General features: G+C 34.1%; 1 protein-coding gene across 1 annotated transcript in view; it reads left to right on the plus strand.

Moving 5' to 3' along the window:
• Positions 1-271: 271 nt before the first annotated feature.
• LOC145335436 (uncharacterized) overlaps positions 272-17,431 on the plus strand; it is a 49,103-nt gene continuing 31,943 nt past the window's right edge. The window contains exons 1-22 of the mRNA XM_080181181.1: positions 272-548; positions 1,278-1,410; positions 1,801-1,862; positions 2,089-2,149; positions 2,252-2,392; positions 5,705-5,819; positions 6,306-6,427; positions 6,928-7,228; positions 7,542-7,634; positions 7,961-8,083; positions 8,441-8,551; positions 8,997-9,218; positions 9,488-9,550; positions 10,350-10,488; positions 10,876-11,016; positions 11,660-11,779; positions 12,482-12,571; positions 13,078-13,171; positions 13,606-13,686; positions 14,527-14,599; positions 16,136-16,204; positions 16,984-17,052. Coding sequence (XP_080037307.1) covers positions 535-548; positions 1,278-1,410; positions 1,801-1,862; positions 2,089-2,149; positions 2,252-2,392; positions 5,705-5,819; positions 6,306-6,427; positions 6,928-7,228; positions 7,542-7,634; positions 7,961-8,083; positions 8,441-8,551; positions 8,997-9,218; positions 9,488-9,550; positions 10,350-10,488; positions 10,876-11,016; positions 11,660-11,779; positions 12,482-12,571; positions 13,078-13,171; positions 13,606-13,686; positions 14,527-14,599; positions 16,136-16,204; positions 16,984-17,052 — 2,437 coding nt within the window. The 5' untranslated portion in view covers positions 272-534. The remainder of the gene's footprint in view (positions 549-1,277; positions 1,411-1,800; positions 1,863-2,088; positions 2,150-2,251; positions 2,393-5,704; positions 5,820-6,305; positions 6,428-6,927; positions 7,229-7,541; positions 7,635-7,960; positions 8,084-8,440; positions 8,552-8,996; positions 9,219-9,487; positions 9,551-10,349; positions 10,489-10,875; positions 11,017-11,659; positions 11,780-12,481; positions 12,572-13,077; positions 13,172-13,605; positions 13,687-14,526; positions 14,600-16,135; positions 16,205-16,983; positions 17,053-17,431) is intronic.

A 17,431-nucleotide genomic window follows, 5' to 3' on the forward strand; every position in this document is an offset into this window, starting at 1 on the left:
GAGAATTCATGTCTCCATATTTTAGTGTTTCTAGGATTTTCCGTATGATGGCGCATTGTTGTTAGTTTTTTAACAGAAAACACAACTTTTGTTTATTTAGTTTTAAAAAAAAGTATATTTATTACTAAATGTTAGATATTTAAACTGTTTGGACCTTAAAGAGTAATTATCTATTATCCAAAATACCAAACGTTTATAAAATGATATTTAGGACTAAATTGTAAGAAAAATGAAAATTACTAAAAAATTAGTTGGATACTAGGCCTACGTATTTGCTGCATGGCGTACCAACAAAAGAATTACAACACAGAAACAAATTCGCTCGTTTATTATTATGTAATGTGAATGTGTCCATAAAAAGTGATTTCTTAAGCAGTTTTAGGATATTTCAATATATGACAGTTTTTCAGATAGTTTGGTAATACAGTGATCTAAAAGTTCTTAATGTGAAATAGAGCAAAAAAGGAGAGGTTATTGGTGAAAATTTAACTTTTTCCTCCTCAAGCTCCTTTGGGAGAGTCTAGTGGGGCCTAAATGGAGTCGACGGGGTTAGTTATTTTCCTAAAGTTTTTATTTGTTTAATTTTAGTTTAAAGATATTGATTCAAAAATATTTAAGTGTTGTAAGGACAATTTAACATTCTACGCTTTTGCTTTTTTATTAGGTTGAGTTTGTAATTCCGTCATATAATTTCTATATTCATAATTAATCTGTCATTGATTTTTTATTAAGTATCCAAATAATACTTTCTAGATTACAGATACAGGGATTGATGCATGAAAGTGACACTTTACGTAACCAAAACTAAAAGTCAACAAAGGAACTCAACTAAAAAAAAAGTTACAGGTCTGAGATTTTGCATGGCAGTTGCTTTATAGGGGTACAATATGGAACTGTGAAGAAACGGCGGCGCAACCGCCGTTTCCCGCCGAATTTTTTTTTGCCTTTTCTCGGCGGTTTTCGGCGGTTGCGCCGCCGTTTTTTCACAGTTCCATATTGTACCCCTATAAAGCAACTGCCATGCATAATGTCAGACCTGTAACTCTTTTTTTAGTTGAGTTCCTTTGACTTTTAGTTTTGGTTTCAAAAAGTGTCACTTTCGCCCCCCCCGCCCCCCCCCTTTATTTATTGAAAATTACGTTTTCTTATTTAGTGGTTTTCTAGTTACCCCTCCAAAAATTTCTTATTTGTGGAAAAAGATGCCATTTCACATATATATATTGGATGAAATAACATGTCTTGATATTAATTTTCAATCTATATATTATTTATATCAGGGACACAGCAGCCCCTGCTGAGCAGTTGGACATAAATGATCCCAATGTCCAAGAAAGACTGGTCAACGAGCTGAAAGAACAGGGTATTTTTGACCAACTTAGAAAAGACTGCCTCTCCGATGTTGATACTAAGGTATGTAATATATAAACTAGCGGCTTTGCCCCTAGTCTCTAGGGGTTTAGCTCTGTAAGGTAGTATGTATTTTATTTAAGCTATAGAGATGTTTTAAAATAGATTGTCTTTTAAAAATTACTCTGTGACAAAATTAAACCCAAGGTTTTTTTTTGTAGTATACACAAAAAAATTGGGGGTGAAGATTTTTTTATTTTGTTAAGGGGGGTTCCATCCCCCAAGTAAATAGCTTAACCACCACAGGACCAGTAGGTATAATGTATATTCCTTGAAGAGTTGAGCCCAATCGGTAAAGTACTTACCAAGATATTAAACTTCAGACATACATCGTTCTACTTTGTATTATAGATTAATATAAAATAATTTCAGTTTTGATTTATTGTATTTTAGCCTGGCTATCAAAATTTGAAACAGAGAGTTGACAAGACATTGGACCAATTTTTAAAAAACAGGTACCTAAATATTTTTGTTTTTATTTACTTCAGGATTGAAGATTGAAGATGCACATTAATTTATCGGCCATTGTCTTATTCCTTTAGATCCCTGAGGATAATAGACAATCTTAATTTGACCAATAGCAGATGTATTGAAGATTAAAGATTGAGAATACTGTTCTATTCTAATCCCTGATTCTGTAGATGCCATGAATTGTGTTTAAAACTTATGAATTGTATTCAGAACTTGGAATCCTGGCCTTAGTAAAAATCAGTTGCGGTCGCAGTTGAGACAACAAATTGAGGTAAATATTTGTTTTTACTTTTTCGGATAATATGAAAACATAGGTATATTTTTTCAAAAATTCTTTTATAATATTCATGTTATATGTTTAAACTATTTCTAGAAAATCTCTGGTAAAGACAAGCAGATTGAACGTCTAGTTGACCAAATAGTAGATCCTCGGCTAAGCAAGGCTCTCACACCAGAAGTGGAGGCTATGTTGGTCAAATATTTTGGCAGCCTTGATGAAACAAACGAAGAGGAGGTTTGTATTTTGATAATTTGGCGAGTGTCGGTCGCAAGTTTTGGTGCATGTGCACAATGCAGCAAAGTTGGACATTTCAAATTTTCGAACTTTTAAATCTTTAGCTTTAAACATAATATTTGTATAATATGAGTATATTGATGAAGATAGGAGTTGAAATTTCATTTAAATTATTAAAATTGACTGAGTACCAGCCCTTCAAAGTAGGCCACCTAAACAAAAAATATCATAAAATTAACGAAATTAAAGTTTTTGACGTCACATCATACAAGCAATTTTTATCCATGCAAGTTTATCTTCTATTGCTTTTTATGTTGAAAATCATTTATGGCAATACATATATTAAATAAAAAAAAATAAAAAATATTTATTTCTTATATATAAGTTGTATTACAGACATTTAAAAAAAAATAATTACTATTTTTTCTTCGTCTTTACTTAGATATTTTCATATTAATTACGTAATATTTCAAAAAAAGCCGCGAGGGCACACTTCACACGTACATTTCTAACTTAATTTGATTATAGTAATGACAAAAAAAAGTATCCCAGTGATGCCCTGAAGGCTTCTTACGAGAAACATTCGATCTTTTAGAGGTCCTACAACTTGTAAAAGTATTAACTATTTGACTTTTGCATAGCACTTGATACGTTATTATATCTATTATATTTACAAGAACAATATAAAAAGAAAGAAAGTTATATTTAATCTAAATAAATACATTGAATATTTTAGAACATTGCCTGTCTTTCTATATTGAAATTAAGATCTTGGTAACGGCTAAGTCAAATGTTTACTACTTTTAATGGAATGAACTTACTGTTCATATCATTTTAATTAAGTTTCATGGGAGACAATGATTTATTGATAAAAGAAAAGAAAATCTAAAAGGGAACAATTAGATATATGTTTAATTCTTATTTCAATTTGAAACAAAATGTGTCAAGGTTCTTTTGTCTACCATATACCTTTATTAAGGGAGGTTGTGGAATCTAGTAACACTACATACTAACAATTTTATTTTGTGTGCTACTCGCTTAGTTTTAGAGATAATTAAGTAAATCTTTATGGTTGAATCAATACTAACCCAAAGTTTGGTATCTTTCATATAAAAAAACGGTGACAGGACAACCGCTCCACCGTTTTTAAAAATTCTTGTTTAAGTAGGAAATCCTAAATTCAGTCCTTTTTTCATGGGTCAGTAAATCCTAAAAAAGGGGTGAACGCCACTCCTACCGTTTTCCACCTCCGCTTAATTTTATTTTACATTTCTTGCCGAATTAGGCTATTTGGAACCATTTGAAACCTATTTTTTTTCTATTAAGGGATAGTTCTATGAAGTGTATTTAAAGAGTTAAGGTACTTAGAGTAGTGAACTTTTATATGTCTTAGTAGAATATATTAGGCATTGGATAGATATGATTATATGTTAAAGAATTTTTAACATTGACCAGACCAAACTTTTTTTATTTGACAATATCGAAAAAAGTTAAAGAGATTTGCCACATAAATTACATGAGAATGGTCTATTTTTTCCAAATATGTATAGCCAAAACACCAATTTTAGATGATCTTTTTCCACATATTTCACAAGAGTTATAAAAAAATTGAACAGGGGTTCCCCTTGGGACAAGTTACTTAAAAAACATAAAAAATAACGTCCGGTTCACTATAGGACAGGTTTTCTATAGATTCTTTAAAAAAAAAAAAAAAACCGTCCGGTTTACTTACAATATACACATTATCTCACGCGGAAATACCAACTAACCATACAACATATATATATAAAAAGACCATTCTCATGTAATTTATGTTGCAAATCACTAACTCTTTTAGATATTGTCAAATAAAAAAAGTTTGGTCAGGTCAATGTTAAAATTCTTTATCACAATCATATCTATCAAATGCCTAATATATTCTACTAAGACATATAAAAAGATCACTACTCTAAGTACCATACTGAATATTTTATTGGTCATTCTTTGTTGTTATGTGTATTTTGTTGTATAAAAAGTTTAAAGTTCTATTAACTAGTAAACGCTATCTAAAGTTGTATTTATGACAAAAAAGTTTTTGCCATATATAACACGCAACGAAGTTGAAAATAAAAGTGAAAAACTCAATTTTTAAGGAAAATCCCAGGTAAAAATTCTTAATTTTAATCAATAACTTTATATTATGCACTACTACGTTGTTTAAAATAGAAAAAACTTACAGTTCACTATTTTTTTTTAAAATGCACTTCGTGAAACTATCCCTTTGGCGGCGGCAGTCCCCCCACAGGCTTATTATAAAGGGTAAAAAAAACTTTAAAAAACAACATGGTCTCAAATGATTCTAAATTGTCTAATTCAGCAAGAAATTAAAAAAAAATGAGGCGGCGCAAAACGGCAATGAACGGCGGTCACACCACCGTTTTATATATTAATATTTTTTTATGGTCCACCGAATAAGATTTTGTTTCTATATCTTCTAAATCACAGGAAAAGCACTGAATTTAAGATATACCTTTTAAAACGAGAATTTTCAAGTCCGTCAACAAACAAAGTATTGTTGAATTTCATAAAAATCTTAAAGTAACCAATGTTTGCAAGGACAAATCAAAATTTCTAGAGAAGTTGCGCTGCTAATTATAAACCTACATCCATCAGATTATTAAAATAGTAAGCTTTTTTCAGTCTGTAGCGAAGAATCTCACTAACCACTGAACTGATATGGTTCTCCTTTACAGTGAAGCTTCTCAACGGTCCTGAGGTGGTTTTAGGCTATTTTTTGTTCTTCCATATCCCTTTGAATATAGAGCCCCTAGATGGTAGGGGCTCAGAAGCTAGTTGATGAATAAAGTACTTAATAAAAATATGTTTTAAGAATAAGACATTTGAGAAAAAATTCGAATATTTTGAGGTTCAGTTTTGACGGTAAAAATCATCTTAAGAGATTTAATAACTAAATAAGAAAGACTATTCTTTCCTCACTTCAATGCCGATTCTAAATTGATATTAAGTAACTATATATATCAAGAATTGATCGATTTATAAAGGTTTTAGTAAACTTAGATAAAATGTCCAAAAAAACGTACATTTGCTGCACTGTGATGTGGTTGTTTTTTTTCATGAAATATTTGACTTATAATTACCTACGCTTACAGCTAAACTAACCTATTGCTAAGCTTTTACTATTTGTCACTGAAACGTAATATTTTTATCACTAAATGCATCTATCCAGAAATATCTCTGATATTTACGGTATTAACTTTTTATCATTGATCAATTGCTGCGTTACTTTTGTACATATTATTTTCTTGTATTTAGGATGTAGAAATGTCTGATGCCATAGGCCAGAACGGCACTGCAGTGGAGACAGAATCAATCAATTCTGAACCTGGTCTGGAGGGACGAATGTCTCCCCTGACCCCTGAAAATAATGGTATGATAATATCTTTATTCTTTAGGTCTATATAATCCTATTATATTAAGTAGTATTTTTTTGTCTGTAGCGAAGGATCTTGCAAACCGCTGAACCGATATGGTTCTCTTTACAGTGAAGCTTATTATAGTTCCAGGGAAGGATTTGAACTATTTTGGGGGAGGGTATCTCCTCTCTCCTAATAATTAATGTCTCCCCCCCTCCCCTAAAAAAATATTTTTTAGTGAGCCTTGCCTGGTACCTAAGTCGCACTGACTGACTCAGCTATTTCTTTTTAAATCTCAAATTTAAAATATGGGGGGGGGGGGGGTCGACTTTTCCTCGTCCAACCTTAATTTCCCCTTGAGGTTTCTAGGGCTTAGGCGCTAGTAAGTTATCAACTTATCATATAATTCAATAGGTACCTACATACTTTTGTTATGTTATGGTTGGAAAACATAATGATATTGATGTCAATGTTTTAATTAGCTTAAAATCCTTTTTAAGGTGAAAATAACAGATCTCCTGGCGTGGAGGGTAATATCTCCCCCCTAACCCCATCCACTACCCCACCCATTCCTCAGCAACAGCTGCACCCAACAGTTGTCAACATGGAGGTAGAGGGACAGGTGAGTTATTATAACTTGATAGTTTACTTTATAAAAAAATAGCGGCTACGCCAAAAAGAGGCCTCTAGGGGCACGTTAAATATTTTGTTCGGCGATAGATGGGGTTAATTTTGTTTTGTTGGTTTCAGCTGTTTACTTAAAATATCTGTCGGGCTGCGTTTTTTATTTTTCAATTTTGTTTGCGATTTTTTTTGGGAGGGTGGTCTGGTGATACTTTCCCCCAAAATAGCTACAAACCTTCCCTGGACCTATGAGAAGCTACCCTGTAAAGGAGAACCATATCGGTTCAGCGGTTAGCGAGATCCTTCAGTGCCAACAGACTGAACATCCTGTTTATTTTAAGGATAATTCTAATTTCCCGTTAAACGCTATTTTGTCTATTCTGTTTATGATGAAATAGGATTTAAGTATTTAATAACGTAACTGGTATTTTGACAAGAAGACAAGGACAATTTTATTCACCGTAAAATCTAGAATATTGTAATTTAATCTTTTTTTAGGTTGAATTGCAGGAGAGCTATACTCCACCCCCCAAGGAATCCCCCAGCTACACCCCACCTCCTAGACAGGAGGAATCACCCAGCTATACTCCTCCCCCACCCCACATTATTCCCCAACCCAACACTACAACCCCTCCACCAGGGGAGGATGGGGGACCCACCCTGCCCTACAGCAGCCCCACTAAATACCCGTCGCAACCGCCTCCGCCCGGCGAGTCGTCGGCGGGATCTGGCGAGGACGCCAGCATGTCCTCGATAAGTGACACGGAAATGGCGGATGTCTCACCCCCACGGCCATCAAACAGGGAAACTATAGAAGAGAATTAATATTATTAAACGTTATAGATTATCTAAAAAATTTGCGATTTTTTTATTCCCGATGACATTACTTAAATTCTTTTGCTATGTTTCTTTCAAAATGTTAAAATTTTTTGACACAATGTTTTGAATGTCTCGTCTAGTGATATCTTAAAAGAAAAGAATTAGTAAGTTTTAAAGTACTTAATTCCTAATTTTAAAAAGTTACATGTCTTTCTAACGCCTATTAGTACCTAACTTTTAAAACTAATATCATTATTGGTCATTTCCTCTTCCTAATCAATAGTTAATGACATACAGGGATGATGTATCTAATGAAGTCTCGGATGATGGAGGTCATAGGTCATCTCCCACCCACCATATCCCCTTGCCAGATGATTCTAAATCAGGTAGGTGCTGGGGTGTAAATTCTGCATGGAAACCCCTGCTAAAATGGGGGGGAGGTGAAAATATGTGAAAGGGGTGAAAGAATAAAAAAATAAACGAGTACTGATAACATTTTTCCCTCTCCTGCATTAGGGGAAATAAATAGAAAAATATTTCGGAGGGCAAAAAAATGAATAGAAATAATAGTATTTGGGAGGAAAAACTAGGGGGGGGGAGGTAATGATTCATCAGCCATTTTGCATCAAATATATTTGATCATAAGTGTAAATATATACTTCAATTTTTTTACCTTATGAATCTAATGCTATGTAAATTTTTATTTATTTAGGATCTTCTGCAAGACAAATGGCCCGAGCTTCTAATTCTCCACCACCCCCACTAGGGGAGGCCATATCGTCCCCGGATACCCACACACCCACCAGGACAGACAGAGAAACTGATAGGGGCGGAGGTACAGATATTATTTTAGCAGAGCGCAGTGAAATAACCCACCAAATATAAAAATAAATTAAAGATTAAGTTTACCTTTTACTTTTATCCCACGTCTTTTTGTATAACATCAACTATTACCAGTAGATAAAATCGTAGAGATAATTCAAACAGGTAATATTTTAATCTCCTCCTATGCCTTATTGCTAGGTTCTATTATATGGGTGGATAGTTTTACTAAAATCATGATCAGATGTATTAATGGTCTTGCATCTGATATTGAAAGGACCATCATACTAAAACATTTTCAAATATCCAATGGTTTTATCTCATAATAATGCACAAGAGAAATATAGCTATTACAACAATATTAATTTAGATTCTAGCGAAGATTTGGAGGCTTTAGAGGAGAAAAAGGCTTTGTTGCTGGCTCAATTTGAACAAGATTTTAAGCTTTCCCCAGAAGAAGACAGTGAAAGCGATAGCGAAGGTTTGTATTTACATGGTTACATGAGTAGAATGATATTAGTCAATGTGTCTTTGAAATTTAAGTTTTTTTAGGGATGAATGGGTCAATGTAGGGTAAATTACATTTGTTACCATATTTTTCTCATACGCTATCTTATACATTGGTTAAAACCTTTGGATGTTAAATTTTGATTTGTTGGTTACAAACTTGGAAGTGTCCAATCTTTTCAATGATAATTTCATCTACAGAAGGAATTAATTTTGTTTATCATCATTGGGGATGTATTTCAATTTATCGCCCATTGCCTTAAGAAGATTGCTGAATATTTTGGTCATTTTTATCAGATTTTAAACATTTTTGTGGCTAAAACTAATTTTGTAGGTACTTTTGTACCTACTGAAATTTATGAGTTATGAAGTTGTAACTTTTTTTTTATATGAAAACGGATTCTATTGTTTTTTTTTAGGAGAAATCGACACAGAAGAAGACAATTTGAAAGGTAAAACGAGCCCAATATCCAGCTCAGGAGAATTGGGCGGTCCTAAATCCGTAGAGGCCGACAAAACAGAACCGGAAAAGTCAGACGAAGAAAAATCGGCGAAAATTGAGGATGAGGACAAAAAATCGTCGAAATCTGAAAAGGAAAGCTCACCAGAAAATTCACCAAAACAAGATGAGGACCCTTCAGGTAATTAATAAGGGGGGAGGGGTGGAACAAGATTCTTTGCAGTTCTAAAGATTTTTATAGATTTCGTGTAAAAAAGGGCATGAATGGTTTTTCCTTTTTTTTTCGCTGATAAAATAAAGTTATATAAAATTAAAACAATTTTTATGTCTCATTAATAAGAATTATGCGTTACATAGTCGTTTTTCCTTTTATTTTTTAATTTTGTTATTAAAACAATGAAATATAATTTAATATTTATAATGAAGTTTTAAAGAGTTTGAATATTGTAGGAAATGATAATAAATCTGACCCAGAGGGAAACAGTGATGATTCCAAGAAGGATGAAGGAGAAGGTAAGTTTTTTTCCTTTTTAAGTTGCAAGAAATTTATGTCCGAGGATCAGGGGTGTATATTCTGCACAAGATTTTTTTTTCCCTGCTACAAAATTTTTTTTTTCTTCCCCCCCCCCCTAGTTTTTCCTCACCAAGTAGGGGAAAAATGGAAAAATATTTTAAGAACTCTATATTTTATTTATTTTATTCCTCCTACCACACATTTTTAAAAGTTTTTTTTTACCAAGAAGGGGGGGGGGGATGGAAAAAAATGTTTTCAGTTTCTTAATTTTTACATTTTTTTCCCCCTCCAACCACTTATTTTTTATTTTCCCCCCTCCCCCTGAGCAGGGGATCCCATGTAGAATATACAACCCTGCCGAAGATTACGATCACGGAAAATACTGATCCTAATTGGTTGGTCTCAGGGAAGCTATATACTTGTATTGGGATGGTTTTACTGTTTACCTGACTTACCTTGTCCTTCCCTAGATGCTATGGAACACATCGGTTAGTATTAAATACACCAATAAAATTATAATCTTTTGAAAAAAACAAATATTTACATTCTTTCATTAAAGTGTAAAAAAAATTTAGGGATTTTGCCTCTATTTAGGGTGGCGGTACCCTCCCCCAAACCAAAATAGTTATAAAATTTTCAAGGAACTGTGAGATGCCAGTCTGTAAAGGAGAACCATATCGGTTCAGTGGTTAGCGAGATCGTTCGGTACACTCAGACAGACAGAGATTCTTATACTTTATTATATGGAATTAATGTGACGGTAGTTATTTTTTAACACACTCCTTTTTTTACTTGAAGGGGGGAACGAACATACTGAAGATCAGGGAGGTGAAGGTCCAGGTAATCAGGATGAACAGGATCCAGGAGCTGACAGTCATCCGGACGGGCAGAAATCACCTGGAGATGACCAGTCAGGAGGAGATGGTAAAGATAACAGGTACACAGCTGCAGAGAAATGTAGTAGATATCAGGGATCTGAAGGGATAAGACAATGACCGATAAATTGATGTACATCCCTCATGATGATACACTATATGTACATAACTATTTACTTGGGGTGCTGGGACACCCCCAACCCGCCTAAAAAATGAAAAATATCCCCCAAAAAAAAGAAAAAAAAATTTTGTTTTAAAACTAAAATTAAAATAGTGGGGTGAACTACCTACCACCCCCCCCCCCAAAAAAAAAAAAAAATCCCCCACCAAAAAAAAAATATTTTTACATTCTTATTTTAATCTTAATATATATAGATATCTACAAAGATGAAAAACTTTATTCCATTGGTACCTAACTTTTCTGTTAGTCAAAATAAAATTAATTTCAGGTCGCCCCCACCTCCTGCAACGCCTCCTCCCCCGTCTCAGGAAAGTGGTCAACAAGACCAAGTCACAGAGAAAAAATCCTCCAATCAAAATACGGAAAATCCGCGATCAATTTCACCCCCAAATCAGCTTCAAACAATGAGGCATGGATTTTTATTGTATTTATATTTTATCTTGAAAATATCGAAGCTACTTTTTCTTTATATTGATTTTACATCTTTTTTTCGTTAATTCAAAATTTAGAAAATATCTTTTTAATGCAAAATAATATCAAAAGAACTGCATTATATTTTTGTATGCATCCTTTTTCCTTTTTTATGATAATAATTGATTGATTGATTGATTGATTAGCCATAGTTTCTTAGGGTTTGGACCTAAGTAGTCATGGAGTAGGCTGAGACACTTTTGTATAGCCACTAGGGCTATCAAGCTCCACGTTCAAGCACATTATGACTTGACCCGCTATCTCATGAGAGCTACTCACTATTACCTCACCCTCGCCGAGTATGGCAGGTGTCCCAAATTAAGTCACCGTAATGAATGACGCTCTCCGCAGAGGAGCTTGGGATAAGGGTAGTACTGATATTAAGTACGTGACTATTGAGTATCCAAACTTACTCAATAATCCCCTTCTTACACAACCAGGGGAAGTTGCGTGAATGTATTCAACTGAGAAATTTGAGTTGCCACATGGGGACTAGAACTCGAACTCTCATCACCGTAACTCAGTGCGTTACCACTGAGCTACGACGCCCCTACAATGATAATAATCCATGATTGCAATAGATCTTTACCCTTGCCGAGAATGGAACCTGACCCTCCATCAATTGATGCAAGTTTACCTGTCCCTGCAGGGGAGGTAGTAAAGAAGGGACCGGTTACCCCTCCAGAACCGTTTGTCAGCCAAGGAAAGTCATTTATGAAATATTTCTCATCTTAAACTTAAAATCTCTATGTGCTAAGTATTCAAAGGGTCAAAAGAGGGCAGAAAAATAGCCTATAACCATCCCAAGACCTGTGCAGTGTAACGCTTAAGGACAATAAAAACCTACTGCTTTGTAAAGCTACGGATTTTGCCCAGCATAGCTAGGGAGAAAGGAGATTTAATAATTTACATAACACTGGTACCAAAAGTTGTTTAAACACGGGTTCTTTCTTGTTGACTCTAAAACTTTGGTTACGTATTGTTCCTAACAAGTAGTGTAATAGTTATTTCTCGCATCGTATTATTTACAGCTTTTCGCTGATATAGAATGTACAATTATGAGGTTAAAACCATTTTTTTAGCCCCGAGGTGCCGAAGGCACGGGCTAAAAAAATTGGTTTTAATCTTATGATTGTACATTTTTATATTCGTAGAAAACTGGATATAATACAATGCTAGACATAGTTTTTTCGTATGGATGAGAACCGGTTCCTGTCCACCGGATTCGAATGAATACGAGAAATAAATATATCGTCTATTTCTTTAAGTCCCTGAGCAAAGCTAATGATTTTAGGGCCTAGTGTCCCCGACCCATTTATAATTCGAGTCACATTTAAACTCAGCGCTTTCCATACAACTGTATCTCTTACTAACCTATAAAATAAATGTGCTAAATTGATAACAGGACCATCAACCCCTCCAGAATATAACCACCAACCAATGCCGGCTGGACACTTTATTCCTGCAGAATTTCTGGACACCCCGCCTAAATTACAGGAATTTAATTTTATGCAACAAGGAAACTTGTTTTTATTTCTCGAAATTTTTTTAAAAACTATTTATTTGGCTTATCTTAGTTGTTTTTATTAAGTAATTTTGTTATTAAATTTTCAGGCGTTATGAAATTTGCGTCTATAATAAAAGTAATGATTTATTAAGTTCAATAGTATACTATACCCAAGTTTTCCTTAAAGCCAATCTTGTTTTGAATTTTGCATCTTATAGAATCATAATTTCAAAACCCTAACATTAATTTAAATAAATCTCAAATGTTCAAAATAGTTTAGCAGAGATGTAAACTCTTCAAAATTGACCCTGCTAAAGGGAGGTTAAAAAAAAGTTAACATAGATTTTATCGTTGTACTACCTACTGTTTTTAAGCCTTAAAATTCGCACCTTTACGGAATTTTAGCACAACCTACCTCCCCCTTTGCAGCAGAGGACTAAGAATATTGTGCAGAATATACACCCCTGTAGTTTAGCTATTAAATAAAATTAAACAGGAAGAGAAAAATTTGGCACCGCAACCCGCATCACCACCCTCCCCTTTTTCATCCTTTAATCCAGCCTTCAGGCGACCACCTTCTCCTCAGGCATACAAACTATTATTTACAACAACGGCAGCTAAGCTTTGACCCATTGAAAACACTATTTTTTCCAGAGAGAGAAAGAGGGGACAATGGGCTGTTTATGAAAGTTTCCACAAAATTTAAATAACGTTTTCTTATTTGTTGGCTTAAGAACTTTGGGGACTTTAGGGAATTTTGATTGGTTGGTTCATTAGGTGTTCATTGAGGGTTCAAAGGTTTTTTAACTTCTAATTTTCATCTATATTAAAGGTAATTTTGTGTACATTATTGGGGATGTACATTGTACATCAATTTATCGGCCTTTTTTATCCCATTAGATCCATGATTTTTCCTCTTAAACTTTCCAATTAGTTAAAAAGTTTCTTTTATAATGGGAATTAAATTTATTAATTTTTCGTTACCCCACCCCACATGAACTATAGTTTGTAATGTACCAGGGTATTCTACAGCCGCAAGGATTATTAATGGTGGACGAGAAAAAATCTTCCAAAGAAAGTAAAGAAAGCAAGGAAAGAAAGGTATTTTTTTACATTAAATTTAATTCATTCAAATTGGATGTAAAAATGTAGGATGTAGGATCACTAAAATTTTTGAGGCTCGCTAAAAATTTAGAGGGGATAATTTTGCCTCACTATTTAATTTAGTGAGGCAAAAAGCCAAAACAGTTTTTTTTAGAATCCACCTCAGGTATTTGATGGCTTAAGTTAAGAGGGGGGGAAGTTTTGACACATTTGCGTAAACAGTGAGTATAGGCTTTATCTTTGGACTGAGAGGATAGGTTATTAGGGATAAAATCATTCTTATTTGAGAAATTTTTCCAAGTTTTAAGATTTTTTGGATAGGCCTTCAGGTTCAGAAGCTGCAGGCCTACATGTGGTCTCTGGACAGGTAAAAACCAAAATCAAAATTTTTTTTGGAAGAGTTAGAGGTAATTTTATATAACAAAATATGCATATTTTTAAATGTTGTTTACATATTTGAACAAAAAAAGATGCATATTTTGTTTAATAAGTTGACCTCTATCTCTTCAAAAAAAAATTTTTTTTTACCTATCCAGAGACCATTTTGAGGCCTACAGCTCCTGAACCTGGAGGCCTGTAGCTCCTAAACCTGGAGGCCTATCCAAAAAATCTTAAAACTTGGGAAAATTTATCATATAAGAATGATTTTATCCCCAATAACCTATCCTCTCAGTCCAAAGATAAAGCCTATACTCACTGTTTACGCAAATGTGTCAAAACTCCCCCCCCCCCCCCCCTCATGATTAAAAATTATTATGAATGCTTGTAAAAAAATTTCTGCTGCCTGTTTCTTTCTCAGTTGAGATACATAATTTTCAAAATTTCTTTATCTTCTAGGAAAAAGAGAGACAGCGAGAAAAAGAACGCGAAAGGGAGAAAGAAAAAGAAAAAAAGAAAAATGAAAAACTGAAGGAACATTGAATAATAGTTATTTCTCGCATCGTATTATAAACAGCTTTCCGCGGATATAGAATGTACAATTACAAGATTAAAACCAGTTTTTTTTAGCCCCAAGGTGCCGAATGCATGGGCTAAAAAACTGGTTTTAATCTTATGATTGTACATTTTCATATTCTTAGAAAGCTGGATATAATACGATGCTAGACATAGTTTTTTCGTATAGATGAGAACCGGTTCCTGTCCACCGGATTCGAATGAATACGAGAAAATATATTAATGTAGGACCAATCCATTAACAATCTTTTTGGTGTTTTCCTTCAAAGTTATTTTCTCTCTTAATGCCAAATCACTGTTTAATGGGCTACCCTTTACCTGATAACCTAGCCTGGCCAAATGTAACACTTATAAAAAAACTACCCCCCTTATTTTTAAATAATTCAAAACAAAAGTTGGAGGAAGGAAGGGGGGAGGTACTCGAGTATTGTTTATTTTGTTTCTAAGAATATGAAACATGGAAATATGCTAAAGTGAATGCTTACCTACATAACCATTTAATTTAAAAATATTACTAAATAAAAATGTTACCCCCGCAGTGCTAGAACTCCCCGCAGGGGCTAGAAATATGAGAAAAGCTATGTGAAAATTAGTGATGGGAATCCGGAATCCGAATCCGGAATCCGGAATCCGCCCAATTTTCGGCCTATTTTGGAATCCGAATCCGGATCCGGAATCCGTTTTTTATAGCGGATTCCGGATTCTAAATTGGTAGGCTAAAATTACCGTCTTGAGTTTTTTCTTACAACTCCCTCTTAAATTTTTTTGTACATAACAAAGGGGGGGGGCGAAAGTGACACTTTTTGAAACCAAATCTAAAAGTCAAAGGAACTCAACTAAAAAAAGAGTTACAGGTCTGACATTTTGCATGGCAGTTGCTTTATAGGGGAACAATATGGAACTGTGAAGAAACGGCGGCGCAACCGCCGAAAACCGCCGAGAAAAGGCAACAAAAATTACGGCGGGAAACGGCGGTTTTCGGCGGTTGCGCCGCCGTTTCTTCACAGTTCCATATTGTACCCCTATAAAGCAACTGCCATGCAAAATCTCAGACCTGTAACCCTTTTTTTAGTTGAGTTCCTTTGTTGACTCTTAGTTTTGGTTTCAAAAAGTGTCACTTTCGCCCCCCCCCTTTTAATTATTACTAATGTGATGTAAATGTTTAACACTTTAAACAAATCAAGGCTTCAACCAAGTAACATAGTGTTAAATTAATGAAAAAAGCTATCCCTCTGTGACGGACGGCCTTTTAAAATACTGCTAGAATCCGGAATCCGAATCCGGAATCCGCCAAAAATAAGAATCCGGAATCCGCAAGAATCCGTCACTTTTTTTGACGGATTCCTTCAGAATCCGGAATCCGAATCCGGCCCAAAAATTCGACGGATTCCCATCCCTAGTGAAAATATAAAACACAACAAAACCCGCTACTTCATTTCTTTCCATGATCCACAAACATTCTTATTTCAATGTTGGCTATTGGATCAGGAACAGAAAGAAAAGCTGGCCAAAGTTGAACAGAAAGTGAAAAGCAAAGATAAATTAAAATCTGATAAATATCAGGGATGTGATGTGATTGTCAATTAGGATTAACTTTTAATTTATACTTTGGTCTAACTTTTATGTATTTATTATATTTATTAGGATGATTTAACAACTATAGGTTAGCTAATGATTTTAATAGTATTACATTTTTCTTTCTTAATCATTACGTTTTTTTGGATAGGGCAAAGGCGGATAAATGAACTGTCCCCTTTAAATGCAAATTTCTGCTTTTTGTAGCTTACATTCACAAGTAAATATAATAGGTCGAGGTAAACCACTAAATAAAGGTTTCACTTCATTTATACCCAGGGGTGTATATTCTGCATGGGATCCCCGGCTCAGGGGGGGGGGGGAAATAAAAAATAAGTGGTTGGAGGGAAAAAAAATGTAAAAATTAAGAAAACTGAAAGCATTTTTTCCATTTCGCCCCCCTCCTTGGTTAAAAAAACTAAAAAAATGTGTGGTAGGAGGGATAAAATAAATAAAATATAGAGTTCTTTAAATATTTTTCTATTTTCCCCCCTACTTTTTAAGAAAAATCTAGGGGGGGGAAAAAATAAAAAAATTTGTAGCAGGGGAAAAAAAATAAATCTTGTGCAGAATATACACCCCTGTTTATACCTAAACAATCAAAACTCATGATTATGCAGAACTTCTAGATAAAGGCTGTAAAATCAAAGATTTTATTGTCTGACGGTTGTTACATTAAATTGTACCCAGCCGTCCACTTTTAATCTTCCCCATTTAGTCATAAAATGATCCAACAAATCATGTGACAATCACTTTACTTCTGATAGGATTTGGATATATTCAGTACTACAAAGAAACCAGTGACCCCCCACCAACCATATCGTCCCCCCACAGGTAAATAAATAAAACCATTAGGAACCCATCCGAGATGCTTGTATGGAAAAGTTATCGGATGAAAAGTTAAAAATGTATTAACTTAGTGCAAAAGAATTGTTCTTGATTACATCGTATTACAGACATCTTTCTAGATTATAAAACTTGTTTTAATTTTTTAATTTTCTTTTATTAATCATGGAAAATGGTCTATAAAACGAAACGATACATGATTTTTTTAGTATGGCTCAAAACCGGTTCTAATCTAGAATCTTTTTGCAGGGAAGAATACCTTAATTTTATTCGAAGCATACATATGGAGTTTGTATACCTTTCCATTCATAAAGGAACAAGTTTTTCTCATTTCAATGGGCATAAGTGCCCAGGGATCTAAAGGGAT

This window comes from Acartia tonsa, chromosome 13 (assembly GCF_053477335.1).
Source record: "Acartia tonsa isolate MP-2025a chromosome 13, ASM5347733v1, whole genome shotgun sequence".
In the NCBI taxonomy this organism is placed as follows: Eukaryota; Metazoa; Arthropoda; class Copepoda; order Calanoida; family Acartiidae; genus Acartia; species Acartia tonsa.